The 21989-nt window shown below is 41.5% G+C and overlaps 1 protein-coding gene across 1 annotated transcript in view; it reads left to right on the plus strand.

Annotated features, from left to right (window-relative positions):
* HECW1 (HECT, C2 and WW domain containing E3 ubiquitin protein ligase 1) overlaps nt 1–19358 on the plus strand; it is a 248112-nt gene extending 228754 nt beyond the window's left edge. The window contains exons 24-28 of the mRNA XM_034062430.1: nt 588–717; nt 4689–4835; nt 6189–6303; nt 7529–7727; nt 14224–19358. Of these exons, the coding sequence (XP_033918321.1) occupies nt 588–717; nt 4689–4835; nt 6189–6303; nt 7529–7727; nt 14224–14335 (703 nt within the window). The 3' untranslated portion in view covers nt 14336–19358. The remainder of the gene's footprint in view (nt 1–587; nt 718–4688; nt 4836–6188; nt 6304–7528; nt 7728–14223) is intronic.
* The last annotated feature ends 2631 nt before the right edge of the window (nt 19359–21989 follow it).

Genomic DNA, 21989 nt, shown 5'->3' on the forward strand with positions numbered 1-21989 from the left:
TTTTAACAATGATTGTTGCTGAGGTCCAAACAGTTTTCTCTGTGTTGTATCTGAGCTAGTCTGGAAATAGCCTGAAACCTAGAGTGCTCCCTGCATCGTTATTGCCCCTTTAGGGGGTTTGAAACCACCTGCCCTTTCAGCAAACAAAGCAGGCTCCTTACTAGCAGAAGTTTAGGCTGCTTAGTCTGCCTTATGTTGGTCTTGTGTGCTCACCTCAAGGATGATAGATATGTAGAAGCAGCCAGACACAGCGTGGTGGGGCCCATCCATCCTGAAGGTAAGCATGTGCTCTGAAGTGCAGGGCATCCTGAAGATTCACATTAAATCAAGCCCCAGGGGTGCCCTCTGACAGCAAATAGTGCAGGCAGCCAACAGATTTGGCCTTGAGCCCAGCCATGCAAAGTAGTTGCAGAGCTGCTTTGAGAGGGTCTCTATAACAGGCTTTGATGTTAACAGAACCAAATGAACACCAGCTTTATGTTGGCTCTTCAGCAGAGATCTGTTCACATTGTTAGTAGTAAGTCATCTTGCCAATAGTCATGGAGTCTTACGTACAACTACATCTTTTTTTCTTGCCTTGCCATCAGGCCATGTGATTTAAGTGACTTAGAGTACCTGGATGAAGAGTTCCATCAGAGTTTGCAGTGGATGAAGGATAACAACATCACAGATATCCTGGATCTCACCTTCACAGTGAATGAGGAGGTGTTTGGACAGGTGAGCACAGCTATGTTAAACATCTGAAAAGCCAATCAGAAGCTGACAGAGTTGGACACGATGAACATCTTTCTGTCAGAACAGATCCTTTAGCCTTTCAGTAACATTTCCTTCTCCTGCCTTCTGATTCTTTCAAGCCACCTGTTTCAATGTGGATGTTTATTCCTAAGGTTTATCATATAAAATAGCATCCGCCCTACAGGCCTATTGAGCCACACACTGATGAGCATGAGGAATTCTCTGAAGTGGAGTGCAGCTCTTCTCTCCAGGGTCTGGTTCACACAGATGTGGCATTCAGTGAATGCAAGCAATGTAACTTAAAACTGATGTGACTGAAAGGGTGGGGGATTAGGAGGGAAGAAAAACATTTGGCAGGTGGTGTAAGACCTGGCAACTCTCACCATTATTTTGTCTAAAAGCTCCTTGTTAGATTCTGTGTCTCTTACCTTCCACCTACTTAATAACTTGGTATGTACAGCCATTTATTATGCTTTCTACCATTCAACTCTGCCTTCGTCAGATATATCTCTTTAACCTGGCTGATCTGGATAACTGTAACTTTAAATGGGGTGCAACCCTGGCTTAAGTCCAGACTAGCCACGAGAACAAGTGTCTCCTGTGGGATTCTTTGGCTTGCACTGAAGCTCTGGTTCTCTTTGGTGTTGTAACCCATGCTAGATTACAATTGTCTCTGGGAAGCCTTGAAGAGACCCAAAACAATATCTAGACCAAGATTAATGATCTCCAAGGAGATACAGAAAACCAGAGAGGCTGAAGAACCAAGCTCACCAAGTACTGCAAGTTACCTGGAAGCTAACTTGTATAAGGAGCAGACAGACGGTGTCAGAGGGAGCAGAGATCAGGTGGAATATATAGAGAGTGACTCTTAGCCCTTGAAAATGAAGTTGCCAGCAGGAGTTTGCACAGAGCTAGGGTAGCTCTGTGAGCCAGGGGAGGGATGACTGATTTTTGAAGGGAGGAATTCTGGCCCTGGGAGTTAAAGGGCTACTCAGCTATAAGCTTGAAGGTGACAGAAAGCATGCAAGACTTCAGGGGATATTTTCAAAACCGAGCTTAGGTTGCTTATAGTACAAGGTTAGGAAGGGTGAGCAGAGTCAAGGGTGAATGAAGTTAAAAGGATAGGACAGAAGAATTTCAGTAAGATGCCTCTGTAGGAACAACAACCCTGTTTCCCCGCAGACTTAAATGCAGAGGGTTTTCATGAGCTTTGAGCTGAGAGTTTGCGTGACATTCAATTGACAGTACAGTGGTTTCCCTGGAAGGTATGGCTATATAAGACTAATACACAAAGACAGACAGAAACATACTGACATATTCACACAGACAGATGAGACAAGTTTGTATTTACATTGGAAGATTACAAAGTTGAATAAGAATCTCAGCCTGAACGGCCCCAACACATCTGAAAGTAACATTTGGCGCACTAATTACTTGGTGTGCTCGCCCCAAAGAAAAGAGCTAGACAATTACATAGCAGTCTGTTACGGAAGATAAGAGATGGCTCCAAAGAGAATAAACACATATCACAATCTGTTGTAGATACTGTGATATGAAAGTGAGAAAACCAGAATTCTATGCCAGTTGCCATGTTACCTAGTACTTTATTTCATATGCACTAGACATAACCTTGCTAGATCTAGGGATGAGGGAAACAGTGGTTCTCACTGTTAATTCTGGCTATCAGAATCCAAGGGTCCTAAGTCAAAATGAGATTTTCACCCTTCTGAGGTTTGCTAAGTGCGGCCAACAAAATAGAGAAGAAATCAGTGTCACGTTTTATGCTCACAGATGGATCCCAGTTGGAAATTCATGTGTGCCAAGGGTGTCTGACCACTTAAATGCCATCTGAGCGTTGCTTTGCTGGGTATGTGTCCAAGTTTAGATCACGGTGGGAGCTCTGCTAATATTTGAGAAGCTGTAGTTCAAGGATTGGGTAAGGGAAACAAGACATATTGGCTTTTTGAGAAGCTGTAGATGAGTTACAGCCCTTTTGTCCTGCTCCACAATTATTTTATTATGGACCAGTCACTACTTCTTTCATTTTTCCTTTCTTGTCTAATTTCTGATGGGTATTTAGCTTTAAGTCTTTCAGGCAAAATCCTCTTTCTTGGTACCTTTTTAATTGGAATTTACTACTGAGGAGTTCCAGCCTTCTGGCATACTGGAGCCTGGAGCACTACTGTAATAGCAAAGATTTGAGAATATCACTTACAAGAGTTGGGTTGGTTGTGACCCCAAGTACTTTCTCATGCTTTTACCCAGTAGGAAGTGTTCTTTAGGCCTGTCTCCAAGCTCTGTATGTGGACATAGCCTGTCTCTGAGCCCTGGCAATTGCTCCAGTCAGGTTACAGGAATGAGCAAGATTGCTTGGAATATCTTCTTGTCACTCTGAAACCTGATTCTGAATTCTAGCTCTGGTTAATGCCTCTGTGAATGAGAAGGGAAAAACAGGGACACATTGTTATTGACTGCCTGCTTCCAATTCTAGATAACCATTGTATTTGGAATTTTATGGGTAATGACAAGTTGAAGAACTCACCAGCATGTGTGGGTGTTTGTGGGAAGTCTTGCAACTGGTCATCTGGACTTACAGTCATGCTTTAAACTAGATAACTTTTAGTCTTTAGTTTTGACAGATGTATCTTAATGCTGCCCAGCCTTGAAGAATCCAGCATGGTAACTGGGCCAGAGTGTTGCCCTCTGAACAGTGCAGCGTTGCTTGTATAATGGTGATCCATGACATACATTTAGAGTTTAACCTGAACTAGCTGAGAGTTCCTAACTCATTACATCCAACCTTACTTGTTCTTGCTGTTTCTCAACAAAGCTATAGATCAGGTGACTCATTCAGTGTTTCCGTAATTCATAATGTTACAACAGGTCCCTCAAGCAAAGTGACCTAAATACTATATATATGCTGTGTGCTCTGTCAGGCTAATAAATAGATAATAATATAAATAATATGTAAATAATAAAAATAATGAGTATGTATTCATGCAGCTCATTTGCTATCTGTGCTAGACATCATTGTTACAGCAGCAGAAAACTGAAGAGGAGAGCAAAACATTCTTCCTTTTAAATCCACTAGAGTTGGCTGTGAAAATAATTGCAAGATAAATACTTTTTTTCTATCACGTGAGGAACATGTGCTTGCTGGGTAGAATCTAGATTGATTCCTCACATCCCTTCTCAGTTTTAAGCCTTAGTAACCCAAGCCAACCAAACTACCATTAAAATGCAATGAAATGCTGTAGGTTTTGATATAAAACAAAGAAGAAAGTTATTTTAGTACAAACACAGGTTTGGATGGCGGATACAAAACTCTGAATCCCACAGTGGCTGTATTTGTCATCTGTGCAGGGTGCTGTACAGGTTTTGTTCAAGTAGTGTGTTGGCAGTATGCATTTTGTGATAGTATCTTTGGCTATTGGGATTTCTGAGTAAACATTTTTATTAGCACTTAGGGAAGGATAACACTTGTTGCCTAAGAGACAAGTAGATATCCCTTCCAGTTGGCAAAACAAGCCGCCTATTCCAGTACTGTGATTGCCTCTCCATCCTGTTATTTCCTGTACTATTGCTTGGATAATCTACAGCAAGTAGCAAGCTGGTATGAGTGTAGCTCCTAGAAGGGGAAAGCAGAGGGGAAGGATGAAAAGATGGACCAGAGTGAAATTGTGCATGGCTTATGGATGGTGCTCCCTGAATCATTTTTGCTGGTAAGGTTTGGAGTGACCTAAAGGTCAGTCCAGCTTTAGCTGAGGATAAGGCTCTAGGGCAAGGCCTGGGGGGGTGTACCTCATTATGCTTTCTGATTCTACTGCAAATGGGCAGCAGGCCAGAACAAGAAATATGGCTGTTAGTCTTTTCACTTGCATTTTCAAAGCACAAGTTAAATTTGAAACAGAGAATGTGAGCCATACATTGCTACAGCACTATTTGTTCTGTAGGTGACAGAGAGAGAGCTGAAATCTGGAGGAGCAAATACAGCAGTGACAGAAAAGAACAAAAAAGAGTACATTGAGAGAATGGTTAAATGGCGAGTGGAACGAGGAGTGGTTCAGCAAACAGAGGCCCTGGTCCGTGGCTTCTACGAAGTAAGTAACAAAGAGATGTTCTACAATGTGTTCTACAATCTTCTATTCCTCATCTGAATGAGATGAATCCGTGGTTAAACTGTTCTTTATTCCTATATTCCTACGAAATAGCTAAACAGACACAGATGGCAAGGAACTGGAGTGCCTGGATCAGTAGAGACAGGGACCTTGGATATGGCATGTTTAGCATTAAGGGAGAAAGGATAGAAATGTGTATTTTGAATACGATAAAGCGTAACGAACAAATGCTTTCCATTCACATAGTATGAGAAGTAGACATTTGCAAATTTTGCTTTACCCTGCTGCGGTACCTGAGAAGATCATGAAGAGTTGTACACTTTGGTGTATCTTTAGGGACTCATCCCAGTAAAGTCAGTCCTGGGATGCAGTCAGCTATTATCTTACTGGTATTCATGGATGCTGCTCTATTGCTGTCCCTGGATTTTGGTAATTTATTGTTGCTCAAGACCTGGATCTGAAAACATTCTTCTGACAGAGCTGCTACAAGGACTGCCAAAGATGGGACAAAAACCTGTGTCTTTGCTGACCAACCCATGTAGTCACCTCTTCTTGCCCCTTACTAAGCATATTCAAACATATATCTTCCCTGGCAGCTGTACACTGTAAGTAGAAGTAAAGGGCTGTCTTGCAGAGGGAAATAAGAAAGAACAGCAGCCCTGGAAAATGAAGCAGCAGGTAACAGACACACAGAATACTGATAGCTGATGGTTCCAGGGAATTGTGCAATGTTTACAGGGAATGGAAGTCAGTGAGGGTGGATTTGTAGGTGAACAGGCTTGGTCAAGCCTTTCCTCTAGAAAGGGGTTGGTAAGTGACTCCTTATGGTTTACTAAAGTTTGCATATGGTTTGCCAGCTTTTTTCTCCCTGTGAGTATTGCAGGACGTGAAAGCTTTTGGTTTCACATAATGAAGAAAGTGAACCTCAGCTGCATCTTCAGTGGGTGAAGTCCTGAGGGCACTCCTATGCAATTGTAATCAAATTCCAATGTGAAACAAATATAAACTGTCCATATTACAAATCCAGTCTTTGACTATGAAAATCACTTGTCAGAATGAGTGTAACAAAGAAGATTGTTCTGCACATATGATGCTCTGACACTTGTATTGTTTCGTTCTGGCCAAATCTCATGTGTCACCATTGTTTGCAGCTCAAAACATCAGCACACTCCCTGAAGAGGAGCACAGATTTATCAGCAGAGGAATGGAAGTCAGCTGTCAGCATACAGACTTTGTCAGATTAAAGAGCTGGCCATCAGAGCCATAGGTTTACAAGATACTGCATCTGCTTTATTTCCAGTCTGAAACTGTGCTTACAAGTGGTTTTTGTTCCAGGTTGTAGACTCCAGGCTTGTCTCTGTTTTTGATGCCAGAGAACTGGAGCTGGTTATAGCTGGCACTGCAGAAATAGACCTCAATGACTGGCGAAACAACACAGAATATCGTGGAGGTAAACTGCCTGCTGATACTTACTATATCTTGACTGATTTCAGTCTAAAACATGAAAGCTTTGTCCATCTCTTCTTTCTGTCTTTCATGAGGGAAATGACCCATTTTGTTCAGGAATATTTTGAGTAATAACTCATGAAGTAAAATCTCAGGTTTAGATCAACAGATGTAATAATAATAATGAAATTGCTTCTGCTACTTCTATCCAGGTTTTATCCACTCAGTTCCTACCTTCTTAACAGAACAGGAGTTTTGACTAATAAGGATTGAAAAGGATTTGCACTATTAGATTTTAAAGTTGCTTAGATGACTAAATGAACTCCTGGCCTCACTGAAAGTAGTACCACAAGTTCTCTTGGCTTCAGCACGGACCTGAATTTCACTATTCCCAATTACACTTCTACAACATACAGATCTTGCTTAACCATCCCCTCAGCCTAAAAACTATGTCAAATAGAGGTTTTTATCCCTTCTCCTCTAATGGTTGGCCTGGTCTTGCTTTGAACACTGAGTATGATTTATCCAGGCTGTCTGGGATGATGTATAAATGTGAAATCCACCAGTTCTGCACTACGAAAGGGAAGTCCCTGAGGTGCACATATTCTTCCCTGAAATACAAGGTTTAAGTCTTTGCTGCTCACTGCCCAGCCTTTGTGTTACCTTGAAATATGCAGCTTCCCACAAGCACAGCTGGTCCCCGAAGTTATTCTCCTATTGAAACTAAATTCAGCCTGGGCTTATCGTGGCTTTCACTAGCACAAACCAAGGCACAGAGGCCCTCAGGTGGGAAGTTTGCCAGGGAAGGGCTTGTGGCTAGAAACTCCTCTCCATATGTTGAACACTACTGCAATCCAAAAGAGGTTTTATTTGGGAGCCAGAGATTGTTAAGTCATTAGGACTCACACTGTGTGGTATATCGCAGTTTGGTCTTTTATGTCTCGTGCAGGTAACCTCTGTTCTTGCCAAAGGATTTGCAAGAGGCCAGTGTACCTCAAATATCTATTTGAGTTCAGGGTTTAGAATGACTCAGTGATATTATAGTACCCACACAGCCAGGACAGGATGAGGGCTGGGACCTATTGCTCATCAAGAACAAGATGTATCATTATGTCAGGATCTTTTCAGGGAGAGATCTGCTGTACCATGATAGCAGGAACATGTTTTGATGATACACTTCCCACTTGGTGGGAGTGATTTGATTGTTTCTCTTGTGCTTCTTGGTTTAGGTTACCATGATGGACACATCGTAATACGGTGGTTCTGGGCAGCAGTGGAGAGATTTAACAATGAGCAGAGGCTCCGGTTGTTACAGTTTGTCACTGGAACATCGAGCGTGCCGTATGAGGGCTTTGCAGCACTCCGAGGGAGCAATGGGCTGCGGCGCTTCTGTATAGAGAAATGGGGGAAAATCACTTCCCTCCCAAGGTATGTCCTAGCTAGGGTATAAAACCAGAAATGCTCTGGGAAAGGTAAGCCTGGTACTTGTGTCTCTCTGCCAGTGAAAGATAATGAATGCAGTGAGGACATCTTAAAACAGCAAAGAACAATTACGAGTTTGTTCTGTAATTACACTTGGATAGAAGGGTCTTCTTATGCTGCCTTCTTGATTTGCAGGCTCAACTTAAAGGCCTTTGAATCCTGGGAAATAGTTAAGATCAAGATTTCCGTTGGTCCAAACCTGGTTCTCTTATTTTTATTCTGGAGCAGCTCCAGAGCTAATTCTGTTCCCTTTACTTCCAGAGTACTAATGAAAATATGTGTGAATTTACAGAGCCATGAAAGCCAGAATCTGTCTCTTAAGTTTTGGCCAGAGACCTGAGTGTAATCCCTTCATTTGCTTTGACGATTCCACTTTTTCATCACAAAGAAGCTTAGTGAAGGACTTCAGACCACACAGACCATGTGGTGATAATACCCAGTTTGTTATATCTAGTTCAGTCAACCAGCTAGAAGCAAATGAGCCATAATGTCATAGAGAGTCAATAGATTTTACAGCGCTTCCCAAAAGAGAGGTCATCTTCCTTTTCAGAACAAAGGGGCTGAGATACAAAGGAGTGGTCTGACTTGCCTAAGGCCACCCAAGAGAGCCATAGCAGAGCTAGTGATATGTTCAGCTTTGAGTTCTCCTCCAGCACTCGTCCTTCTTCACTGAAGTGAGTCACTTGAACATCTTTACAGTTGCCTGAGGTTCTGCCCCATTGGGGTTACAGAACATTTTTCATGGGGCTGCATCTCAGCACCTCTGAGATACTTTTGCTGCATGACCTTTTTACATAACATTTGCCCTCCAGAGGATGCTTTCCTGGTTACTTGCCCTCCATGTTGTTTACCCAGAAGCATGCTATAAGACATGGATCTGAGCAGACCTCCAGAGTCCTCTGGAGAGGGGAAATCCAAATATGTTCATTCACCTTCTTAGTCCAGGCCTACTCAAGCCCATGTTTATGCAGTGGGGAGACACAGGAGCAGACATTCAGAGCTGACATCTTATGTGGACTCCCTCTAAAGTCAGGAAAAGGAGGAAAGTAAGAGTTTTTAAGACACAGTTCATCTCACCTGAACACAGGCTTCTACAATAGCTCAGTTGAATCAAACCTGGCACATCCTGATTTATCTCCATTGACCATAAAGACTCTACAGAGACTATATGAAGAGCTAGAGCCTTTGTGAAAGCCAGACATAGGCACTGAGATTTAAAAACAGATGAAAACATGTAAGCTCAGTGAGATGACTCATGCCCTCTGAACTTCAGCCACCAATATGGAGAGAAGGCCTGAGAGCTATGGTTTGCTGTGTGTAAACCAGATCCGCCTTTTGCAGCATCTATAGGTATAGCCTGGTTCTGTGTAAGGGTTTCAGACCTTACCAAGGGCATTCCTTCCTGCAGACAGGCAGCGAGTGGAAGTCACAGACTTGCACAGCATTCCTGCAGAGATCAGTTTTCACTCTTTCTGGGATGGAAAGGGGTGACAGAGGAGGGGAACTTTAGCCACAGAAAATGCCCTGGGCTGACCCATTAAGTTCTGAAAAGGTAATTGGCCTCTTTCTGCTCTGCTTAACTTCCTTTGTGAACCGAGGCAGTGCTTATGACCTAGATGCAGTTAGCCCCAAGATATCCATATTAAGGACTTGATGTTTGTCTGCTGATCACCAGACTTGTTGCTCTCCCTGAAAGAGGCCTCTTTTGCAGGTGAAAGTTGTTAGCACCTTTTTAGAAGTCTTAGAGCTCTGCATTCATTTTAGCCAGGGTAAAGAGAAGCAACACTTGCTCATGGGGGATAAACACAGCTTGATCACCCTGAGTTATTACCTGCATTTGTATGAAATTATGGGGTGCTGCCAAGTATACACAGTGTTAAGAAGTACATAAAGCACACAGGCTAAACCTGGAGGCTCCCTTAACCCTTGGTCAAGCAACTAAATAAATGTTATTTAAAACTTTCTTTAAATGCCTGATTATGGATTGCTCATGTTTGGTTAGATTTACTGACGTATTTACTTAGACTTAGAGGCTAAAAGAAAGTTATATGTCATATCCTGTAGGCCTTTTGGCTCTGTGATATGCTATGAGTGTAACTAGCTGTTTAAAATAAACCACAATAAGTTCCCTTCTTCCTCTAACAATTCCTGCAGTTTCACAGTGAGGGTTACCTTTGCTCCATGCTTTCAAAGTCCTAGGAAAAACCCCAGCCAAACAGCTTTCTTGTGTTTTAGCAATCATTAGATGCAGTCATTTATGTGCTTAGGTGTGGATTGTACCTCTTAATTACTGGCTTAGTTCTTAGACCATGACCCAATAAATGCGATGCTGTGAGGGTTGTTATGGAATCTTGCATAAAGCTGATGCATTTGGCTTCCATGACATGCAGATAGCTGGCAGGTCACTGGGGATAGGTTAACCTGGCTTTTGGGTTTCCAGCTGTTTTACAAAGCATCGAGATAATTTTTAGCTCTACTGAGAGAGTTCAAGACTCTTTTTGTATTATCTCACTGCTGCTCCAGATGTCTAAAGCAGTGAGACAGCTCTCCTATACCTCTTGTCCTTACACTTTGGCAATGGAGCATGCAACTGCCATTTGCTTATAGTAAGCAAAGATGTGATGAAACCAGCCACTATTTGCACTTGTGGCAGCACCGTGGCACTCCCAGAAAAGAGGCATGGTGTAAATGTCTCAATTGCAGCACTATAATGCCAGAGTGCTTCTGGAAAGCACTGAGGGTGCAGGACCTTCTCAGTGAAGTTGAAAATCTGGTACCTTCATTCTAAATTGGTGGACTTTTTAATCAGTACCAGTTTCCCTACATGAACAGGGTGATGGTGGTGTAATATGTTAATCTAATACAAATAAGAGTTGGATTACACCAGTAGTTTATTTCTGGAGTGTGCATGGGTACCAGACACATTATTCCTATTTATGTTTACTCTGAGACCACCCATGTTAGAAAGTCAGTGTTAGAAGTACATGTTCATGTACCACCCATGTTAGTACATGACCGCCCATGTTAGAAGTACAGCTCAGAGACGTGTTATAATCCCAGATCTCTTGACCCTAAAATGCTAAGTCAGGTTCCAAAAGAGACTGCCAGATTTACAGATCTGTCAGTGTAAATTTGTTCATCAAGGTAGAGTTTTGCTCTATCTATCTGATATGCAAAGCTTTGTCCCAAAATAAGGGAGTTGCATATTTTACTTTTTGTAACTGGTTGCCTGAGTAGGGATGGATGGAGAATTCTTCCAGCTATAGCTTCTTCTGAGGCAGGAAGCCTCTCTTCGGGTTTCCTGGGTCATGCAAGGGCCATAAGAACTTATTCCTTGTTCCCCACCAAACACTAATGAACAGACACAGCTTCCTCTGATATTGTGGGAGCAGAACTCCTGGCCCAGAACAAACCAGTGCAAAGAACCAGCAGTGTTTTCTATTGCAGCTATGGGAGGCAACAGTTCCCTTTTCTTAAATCCTCAGCCTGCAGAAGTGTTAAGTGCCTAGAAATGCCACTGCCCATCTTTTGTTTTTGTGCTCCTCCCCTGCCCAAAACCCCTGTCAGCTCCAAGGTTATATCTGTTTGAGTATCAATGAAGTAAGTACCTCAGTGTGAATCCCAGCGAGTCAAATAATCACATTTGACACAATGAGGTCACTTTTCCAGCAGTGCTGAGCTGCAGCCACCCTTTCATCAAATAAGATTTTCATTCAGCAGAATAATGTAAGTGATCACCACCATTGGGTCTGCAGGTGGTGTATGATAAAGATTACAAGTGCTAGTAAATATCTGATCTTTTGTAAGAGAATTCTGTCCCTATCTATTAGGTGATCAGGTATTTAATCACACCAGAATCCCATATAGCAATTAAAAAATGATTGTGTGACTACAGATAACTTCGTTCTCATAATTTCTATCCTTCCTATTGGACTGTGTATGCTTTAGTGTCCTTTATCATTCCTTATCTCCCATCCCTCTTCTCTTTCCTCATATACAATAGAAATACCAGCTATGAATCTATATTCACCTATTAAGCAGTGGTTCCCAGGCAGCATGTAAGTGTAAAAGGAACAAAAGCTGATACCTGTGGATCCTGAGGTTGATCAAAGAAGGGTCTGTCGTTTCTTCTTCTTTCTTCTAAAGAAAGCAAGATGAAAAGGAGAAATGCCCAGTTTCTGCCTGACAGGCATGGCTATGTTCGAATGCAAGCCTTATGTTAGTTGATAAGTTTCATCTATAAATAAGGTAGGAGGGGGTTCTGTACACACTCACTGCCTTTTTTGGGGGTGAAAAGGTTTTTTTCTAGGAAGTTGTCGAACAGGAGAGCGCTGCTTGGCAAAGTGCTGCAGTCTCTAAACGTGGTAACTTTTTCTTCCTTTCTTTGTCATAGTTGCTCCCCATAATAAATTCCTTGAGAGGCTGTAAGTAAACCTTTTAAGACCTTCTAAGCAAGAATGTAAACACCAGTCAGTGGCTGCAGCTACGTCTGCACTGCACAATAGGATGTGTGACAGCAGTGTCTGAGATGCTGTGGTCTCATATAGTAAAATGTGCCATGGTTAAGTACCGTACAGATATATTACTTTAGGTTCAGCAAGGTTACATTAGCAGAATCCACACCTGAGCCACCATAGAATCATGGAATGGTTTGGGTTGGGAGGGACTCCCAGTTCTGGAGCCAGGCAGCTGAACTCCTCAAGACTGTCTCTGAATGGCACTGTCTTGCCTATAATAAACACAGTCTGAAGGGACTGCAAGAACCCTTCAGTTAATAACTCCCAGTGCTTGATATGTATTGGCAATTGCAGAAACAACTTGTGCTGCCAAAGGTTGCTGAGATAAACAGTGCAGGGCTATTCATGGGTGAGACACATGAGCTGCCATGTTTAATTTCAAGAGATGCATTCAGTAATGGCTTTATTAATGTTCCTTTTTCACTGATTCAAGTGTGCCCAGCTCATTCCCACAAATTCTGTGTTTATTGTACACTCTGAGAGAGTGACCAGCTAACAAATCATTCAGAAAGGGAAAAGGATGGTAAAAGCTCTCCTAATTGAAATGCTGTGTTGCAGTGAAGATTACGTGCTCCTGGCTATTTCAGTTGCCTGATTGCTTTTAATGATTCACCATTGGTGCTTGATAAAACTCTCCCTCTGAATCTGCAAGTCTCAGGCCAGCCCATGTATCAGTATCATGTTTTTCTCACTCTGTGGGTGGCCTAAGGGATGACTAGCATGGTTTCAAATAGTTTCTCCAAGGTAGCTCTTCTACTTCAGTTTGGAAGAAATAACATTGAATTAAAATATGAAACAGAAAAGCTGAAAGTGAAACAACTTCACAGCTTTTACAAATACAAGGGGTCAGAAGCTTAGACATTGTTAGCCACTGAGCCTACATTTCCCTCTGTAGGGCTTAGTCAATTCACATTCATTCCAGGAAGCAAGAGGAAACAGAAATATTTGTAGGATCCTGTAGAACTGCAAGCTGACTGAATGAAATGAGGCCATTTCAATGAAAACGTGCCCCTGCTGTTTGCTGAATGAGCTTTATGGTTTTTCAATCAGTTGAAATGGATGAACTGTTGTGGCAGGGACTGTTGCTTCGCTCCACATTTATATAGCTCCTCACACAGTGCAGCCTGCATCTGGGTCTGATTGCTGCTACCAGAAAAGCTGAAACAAGGTGGAGACATGCGTGGAACCTGTTCCATGGCTTCTTGTGAAGGTGCTGCCAACTCGGGGTAAATACAATGATGGAACTGTGGGCAAAGAGGGTCATCAGGTTGGCAGCTTGCTCTGCACAAAACGTTTTGCTTTTACCTTGGCTATTACAAATAAATAACATCTAAAGGCCAGCCTTGCAGCAGATGGCCAGCAGCTGACTTATAGGAGCATTTGCAACAACCTTCCTTCCTTAGCAGATCACTGAATGATCTTTCACCAGTCAGCCCTGCCTCACTATAAACACACACTGAGCCCATTCTGGCAGTAGAGTTCATCACATTGTGCTTGTCCACCCGTGCAAAACTTACCGGCTGCTCATGCTGGATGTGCAGATGAGTTGTATTTTTTTGGGGGGAAAAACTCAAAGCAACCAAAATAGTGGAGTTTTCTCTCTATCTGGGCCTAGACCCTATCTCCTCAGTGACTTCCAGTGTTCTTTATATGAAGATCCCTACAAGATTCCTGCAAACGTTGAATGCAGAGATAGCAGAGAATGATGTTATGTTGATACTTAGGTTCTCTTTGAAATGTTCATGTGTATGTGCACGTGCATTGCAGTATCTCAAATTTTGGCAGAATTCGTTGTAATAGAATTTCTTTTTCTCTCTTGAGTGAACTTGAATGTTTTGAGTCCCAGTAGGAACTTGTTTTCTCTGTTCTTACTTTCTCAAGTTATTTAGATTAAACTTAACCTGAGGCATATTTTCCTTTTGCAGGGCACACACATGTTTCAACCGTTTGGATCTTCCACCTTACCCCTCGTATTCTATGCTGTATGAAAAGCTGCTGACAGCTGTTGAAGAAACTAGCACCTTTGGACTTGAATGAGGGGGTTCAGGCACTTCTGGTGTTTTTCTGGCTGATGATGTCACCTTTCCTATCCACCATCATTTGATCTTGGTTTCCCATGTTTTTAGTTTTGAAAAACAAACAAACAAAATCAAGATTAACAAAAGCTGTGCATGAAGAACTGCCTCCCTCTAAGATCTAACCTTCATGCTTTCATCCTGTTTCCAATGGACTGCTAGTCTGTATGCAATAGAAAACCAACTGTCTCAAGGTTTCTGTATATCTCTACATACCTCCATTAATAACAATGAAAATACAAATGCAAGTTACACTACACTTGACCAAATGTTAATAAATGTTTACTTCCACCTACGTTGATTAAAAAATAAAAAAACCCTCATCAGGCATTCCAAGCTTTTATATGGCTACATCTTCTAAATCAGTTCACAGCCCAGCTTACTTCTTGACCGTTGAATCCAGTACTAGGAGCTGGTCAAATATATCATCATCCATCCTTGTTTTCCTCTGTATGTATTGTCCATCTGAGAGACACCTATGAGCAAAACTGACATTTTTATAGATGAACTCATGATCCACATCACTTGCATCAGCTGGAACTGGCCCAGACACATGGTGCAGATCAGACCTTCAGAAACTAAAATAACCAACCTGTAACGCAATGCAAAGCATAACAGCGATTGTTATGATTGGTATCTGCCAGCACTGGAGAGAACTTGCACTTCAGAGATATTGGGAGGGGCATCTCCATTGTAATGTTTACCACATAAGAAGCACAAGGTTGTGCACATTCAAGATGGATGTTTTATTATGTAGCATAAAGGATAAGGCTCCTTTACCTTAGTATTGTATATTACGTGGAAAAGGAGAAATAAGAAGAATGTTCTACTCTGACGAATACCCTTGGGTTCTGTTTACCAGGTCTCTGTTTTCTGATGTTTAAAATGCTCCTTTCCAAATGAGAAGTCTAGACAATCCCATCCCCTGTGTCAGAAGCCATTTATTTTCTGTGAAGCTGGGCTAATCTGTGGTTGCTGGGGGCAGTTTTCACTTCTGTTGTTTTTCTTTTCTTGTCCAGTGGAAATCTCCGTACCCTCAAGTGTGGTCATAGACAGAGGTTTTAGTCTAGGGTCTGTTGAATGAGAAGCTGCAGTGAATGAGGGTGCTAGTCGGGGTTGAAGGGGACTGTAACTCTCTTTGGGTTGAGACTTTGTTGCACTCCCCCTTGGAGTAAGCCGAAAGGCCCTCTGGTCAAGCTAGGTACCCCTGAACTAAAGATCTAGCTCTTGTTAGGGCAGGCATAACCCTCTTCAGTTTGGTGTACTTTGCATTCCAGCTCTGAAACCAGGGAGTGAGAGGTAAACAGCAGAAGGCTTGTCTTCGGATGGGTTTTGCTGAGGCTGTTACAACTGACCTCACTGCTCTGATTGTGTTTTATTTATTAATCTTTGCTGCCCTTGTTTTCCAAGGCTAATCTCAGATTGAAAGTGTTTGTCTTAACTGGGAAAAGGAATACAAAGTATCTTCTGACACTATGTTAAAGGATGCATGAAATATGAAGTGAGAGACTTGTGAAGGGTGAGTGAAGGTAAGTGAGAAGGTAACATCATAGTATCTAGCAGCTCACATGAAATACCACACCCCCCCTGGGGGCTTGTTACTGGTAGTTCTGTGTTAACTATGCTTCAGAAAAACTGTAAAATCAGATCAGTTCAATGTCTGACACATGTAATTCCCGTAAGTTTTCTCTCCAGAGAAAAGAACTGGACGCTGCTTTCCCACATGTTTTTATGGTGGTTATACAGAAACTCATCGCACTTGAAAAACTGCATTCTGAGAGTTGTAGATCATTCTCCCACTTTTATTCTTAGGTCAATAGGTATTTGAAAGGTGGTGGACCTGAAAACACGTTTCTAAGCAGAAATAGTAGCTTTTGTTAATGATATATAAAGTATTTGGGATATTTAAATTGCCCCATTCATTCCATTTCTGTGACATTTCAGCCACTTTTATACAAATTTACTGTATGGCTTTTACTGAGAATCTGTTTTATAGTACGTTGTTATTCTTACTGAGCAGTCGTATTCCAGTTGTGTACAGAGGCTGCTGCTACAGGCCAGCATCATGGCACCAGACACTGAAAATGATGCTCATGATTTCCACACACAAACTCTCAGGCTTCTGTTCCACATGACCACCCCCACTGCACAGCAGAGATGGAAATCTTACACTTCTTTCTGAAGAGTAATAGTAATGTGCACGAGTTACATCAGAGCAAGTCACACCAGGAGAGACTGAACAACCAAATCTTCCAGTGTATTCATTTCTGCCTCTTCACCACTGGGCCCCAAAATCCAGCAAGTCCTGTATGGTTCTTATTTTCTTGCCTGGTGATGTTATAAAGTCACCTGCACTATGTCAAAAGTTGGATGTCTTCCAAAAATAGAGGAAAAGAGAAGTATCCAACTGCTTGGTCCATGTTTGGCCAAGGCAAATAGTGCATCAAGAGCTGTCTCAGTAACATAGCAAAAAAGGAAAACAAAATCTCCAATCTTTACACAGTGTATAGTGAAATTTTTTAAGTCTTGAAAAGCTATATTTTATTAAGAGAAAAGGGAAACTATTTTTTGTAGCATAATAAAAGATGTTTGTATTTCAGAGACAGCATCAAACCCCACTGATTGAAACAAGGAAAGCTTTCTCCTGAAATTCTTCTTCACATGTTCTGGCACTCGCCACACACTACACTGGATTAGGTGTTATGCATCTCCATGGTGTTTGGCAGGTACCATCTCGAGCACTTCATGTATTCCTGCTCTGGGAAGCATTCAGCATAGCTAGCTGCTTCCTATCAAGATCCTTGGTCCAAGCTGTCTTTCCAGCATGCAGCTGAGTATTTTTTGAAGGTTACTTTCTTAGGTGACTGTGGCGACATCAAAGTGACAAGGTCATGCAGATTTCCTTGCAAATGTTTTTGGATCTAAAGTCAGGAATAGAGGAAGACAGTTGACTTATTTTCATTTTTTTATAGAAGAGAAAATGCCATGATCAGCTTTACTTGCATTGTACCATTCCAGTCCGTTCCTCTCTCTTCCCCAGATACCCTACCCCAATAGATTTTCAAACACTGACATCATCTCTAGGATATCCTGATGCATTTCCTCCACACTGTTTTTCTCCATTCATTGCATCATATCATGGGCAGAATCAGGCCTCAGTCTGGAGTGAATGGAAGCCATGCATCCAGGTGGCACTGCAGTGTTAATGTGAGGCAGCAAGTGGTGCTAACAGGAGAGAGGGAGGAATCCTTTCTTCCTTGACCTGCTATTTAACCTGCCCATTACGCAGTTAATTGGCTTTGTTGTTGTTATGCATATGCAAGGTATATACTCTTCCTTGTTCAGCTTTCAGTTCAGATGCTGTTACTCATTTAATCATCTGTGCCTTCCCCAGGTCTGCGTTTTCATTTGTAAAACACTGACTGTTAATTACAGAATTTCTTGTTTCATTGTTTTCCCACAGGAAAGTCTGGAAGATATTCCATAGGGCAGATTTACAGTAAAATAACCTGTTCAGCTCAGTTCCCTTTAAACACGGTGGTGGCTAGATTAAGAAACAACATCAACATCAATAGATTTTAAAATGTAAGTGAAAAATGGAATAGGCAAACTGACAGCTTTTGTGGATTTCAGTTTTTGATGGGAGCAATGAATAGTGATAATTTATACACTTGGTTTCAGAGGGTCCATATGTTTCTCCAGGTGACTGTTGTGATGGCATTAAGGGTAGAGGGAGGGAAAGGGATATTTTTCTGTATAAAATCCTGTTGCTGTACTAGCATTAAGCTGAAGGCATGAGGATGAAAATAGGTATTTTAAATCACTGGTAGCTCTTCCACCTTGACGTAGTCTCCCTGACTGTTCAACCTCATAAGCTATGCAGGATTTTATCCAGTACAACCAACTGTACCTTACTGTTAATTACGTCAGGTCTAAACCTCGCAGATGCTGTCACTTCAGTCTGCAGTATGTTATGTGAGCATTCAGTTTAAATCATGTAGCTGCACATATTCAGAACTTGACTTTTATATTCCAGGGACATCTGTGGCTATCACAAGGCAAGAAGTGAGTGGTCCAAAGTACATCTAACAGAGAAATCATGCGTTTTGTACAGGTCTGACACAAAGGACTTTTTTCACCCAGATTGCTCAAGTGCCCGTGCACTGTAGCTGAGGTTTGAGTTCTTAGTCTAGTCTGAGAGACAGCCTGTGGGAAGGGGGGTGTTTGTTGGGTTTGTGTTTTGTTCTAGTTTCACTGTAACAAATAGTTGACATACCTCTAGTTGAAAACAATGGGATACTGAATTTGGACATGAAAATCAAGTAAGAAATAGGCTAAAATATACCTGCAGAGGATGAGTTAAATTCATCCTTCACTGTTAATCCTGTGACAGTCTGTGGAATTCCAGAAGGATGAATTTGACTGGAGATTTGTTTCATTTCTGTTGAAATAATAATTTGCCCTGTCTCCATAGTAATACTAATAGAGCTTCCCAGTCAAGATTAAACACTTTCAGTCCAATGCCGACCAACAGATCTTTCTATGACAAATGCGGTGCTTTTTGATTATTATTCTTGCTGTACCTCAGTGTTCAATATTAAAACAAAAATTATTGCAATATACTAAATCTGGGAGAAGATTTCCAGTTACCACAAGGTCCAAAAGATTGGATTGTTCCTTTCTCTCTAGTGAGTCATGTAGTTCCTTTGTTCTAGTAGAAAAACAGATGCCTGTAGATAGTAGATACTAGGTATAGTAAATAATGTTACCATTAGTCAAATTCCCTGCAGCTTCCGATTTATCTAACAGAGATGTCTGTTATGGTTTTTGTTAAAGACTACGTAAAGTCAATGGCAGGAAAGGTCCTCATTATTGGACTGATTTTGCTTCTATTGACAGAAAAATGTCACATGATACTCAGGCTGTGCTTTCTATTCAACCATATCATTATAGAGGAATGTCAATAAAATCACTTTGTTATGGCATTGTGTGGACTGTCTATTACAAATAACTTGCTTTGTAGAGGATGTATTTTACCAGAGTGGATGGAAAGAGGCACTAGTGAAAGTCAACTGATGTAAGTAGTTGCTCTTCCAGGTTCTTCCCCTTTCTGACTGCTGCATTCAGGTCCTTCCATTGCTTTTGCTCAATTTCTCAGGGTACATGCTTAAAACTTGAGGTTCTCCTCATAAATGTGGGGAACCAAAGCCCCCATGCTCTCCTAGGCTACCCTAAGAGCAGCCCTGCCTTGAAAGCATGTGATCTTATTCCTTGCTGTAGAAAACATCTGAACAGAGAGACATGTATATGCTACTTACACATTCCTCCCTTCTAGGTATAATTACTGCATTATAGGTATGAAATGCAAGTGCAAAGATGATTTCTTAATAGTATATGCTGGGTCTGCATTAAGTGTTGACAGCAAATAAATAGTAAGATGCTCTGGCATTCTTAGTATGTCACACCCACTTCTTTACTGCTCATCACTGTAATATCTCAGGCATGTTTCATTAGCACATTCCAGGATAGATTAACACGCCTCAGATACACAGTCAGCACACACCTTGCTGACCATACCTGTTTTCTTACATAAACAGCACCTCAAGAGGGATCATAGAACAATATGAAGGATGGGAAAGCTTTAGTGGAGGAAGAGTTTCTATGAGGGAAAATATCAACCTGTGGAAGACTCTCCAACAAAAATGGTAAGCATATCTTGTATAAGACAAATCAGTAGCAATCAGAAACTGTGACTATGACAACTCTTAGGAGACCTTCCACAGTTGGCACTGTATTTCATTGTGCAAAGGAGCACAGTTCCACAAGCCCCTGGCTCTCCTGCATCAGGGAAGTTTGTGGTGGCAAGCATGTGGTCCTGAAATCCAGGTCTTGAACTTCTTTGTGTGATTGTTCATGTACATGAGGAGGAAGTGGAAGGAAAGGGCACGTGTGATACTAAGCTACATTCCTTTGACACTTTCACATACGAAGGGAGGAAAAATCAGTACTTACTAAAAAGCAGTGAGATGAGGTACTGATGGTCAGGGTACATCCAAGATGTCAGTTTAGGTGGCTTTTACCAGAACCCATTCTATGATACATATTATTGATCTTCATCTTCTGTTAAAACATGGCAGCAGTCCACCTGAAGCCTCTATACATTCATCAGATGTCTGTGTTGGTATGCTAACAAAACTCCATAATCCCGTAGGCCATTACAAATCTATAATAATCCCTTCCCACCTTGAGGCAGCAAAGTCATAGTTTTTTGTCACAATGGACAATAAAGGCACTTGTGGCTTGGCGTTCATTCTTCTATAAGAGGCCAGACTGGACAATAGCTGGAGAACATTGCTGGGGAACAGTGGAAAGCAAAGCTGCAAAGGATGTGCTGTGTCTCCTCTAATCATAAATCCTCCTTGAGCTGCAAAGCCACACTCTTTTATCTTTTTTTTTAATTCCACTCTAGTAGCCTTCAAAATCAATTTTGCCCAAAAATAACCTTTCATGGGTGTATCAAAAGAGGAGCGTGTGGCTTTGTTTGTTTAGTTCCTACCCTCTTGGAAAGAAGTTTTGAAGAAAAAAAGTTATAGATTATCCTGTCTAAAACACTAGACTCAATTCTTATTCATACTAGGCTTTGGTGTAAAACACATTTGTTTTAACTTCAGTGTAAATGAAGCTCATCCCCACGGTGCTCTTTGAGACTGAATACAACAGAAGTCACTGAAGAACACAAAGATTGCAACCAATGATGGTCTTTTCCTGAATTGCTGGCATGTAGGATTTAATTTAGTTAACTCATATGGCATAAGAAGATAGTGGAGCTGCATGCAAAAGTTTTCTGTATCAATGCTAAGCAACAGTAATACTAAGGTCACTTTTGCCTTTCTGGGAAGAGTAATACATTTTAGGGACATACCTTCACCTTTTAAGTTGCACAGCATGAAAATAAAGGACTGGTTTGGGTTATCTTCTTTCCCAGTTACAAAATTAATCAGTTGTAAGTAAAAAAAATGCTCTAAACACTTTGTGGTGGGACACTGAAAATCTGTTTAGTGAGTTTCAAAATGGACCACAGGCAGCAGCCGAAGAACTATTGTTGGCTGGGATTTCCTCACGCTGGTCTTCCAGAATCAAAACAGCATACAAAAATAAGTGGCACATGCTCTTGTTTTTCTGTTTTGAGGATTTAGTGACTTCAACCTGTAGACAAAGCAGTATAGGCACCTAACCAGCGTGCCACATGGAGTCATCGTTTTTAGATAACAGCTTTTCAGGAATGCAGCTGGGGCAGCATTGGAATCTGCTTAGGAACTTTGTTACAGGCTGTGATTTGACTTCAGTACCTCTTAGGTATGTCTTACTATTCAATCCCATCAGTGACTTTTTAAGAATGACTGAAATTGGTAATACAGATTACTTCATAAGATTATAATTACAATGTGTGAGGATATGCTTATTGACAGCTTTGGCATCTTTGGCAATTGAATATAAACTTTCCTGCTTTAGGCACGTTAGTTGACAGCTTTAGTGATCTAAAATGCACTGATTAACACAAGTGGGAGCTCAGTTTAACCCCTACTACTGTGGTATGTAAAGCACGCAACATGCCT

The sequence above is a fragment of the Melopsittacus undulatus genome, chromosome 1 (genome assembly GCF_012275295.1).
Source record: "Melopsittacus undulatus isolate bMelUnd1 chromosome 1, bMelUnd1.mat.Z, whole genome shotgun sequence".
Classification (NCBI taxonomy): Eukaryota; Metazoa; Chordata; class Aves; order Psittaciformes; family Psittaculidae; genus Melopsittacus; species Melopsittacus undulatus.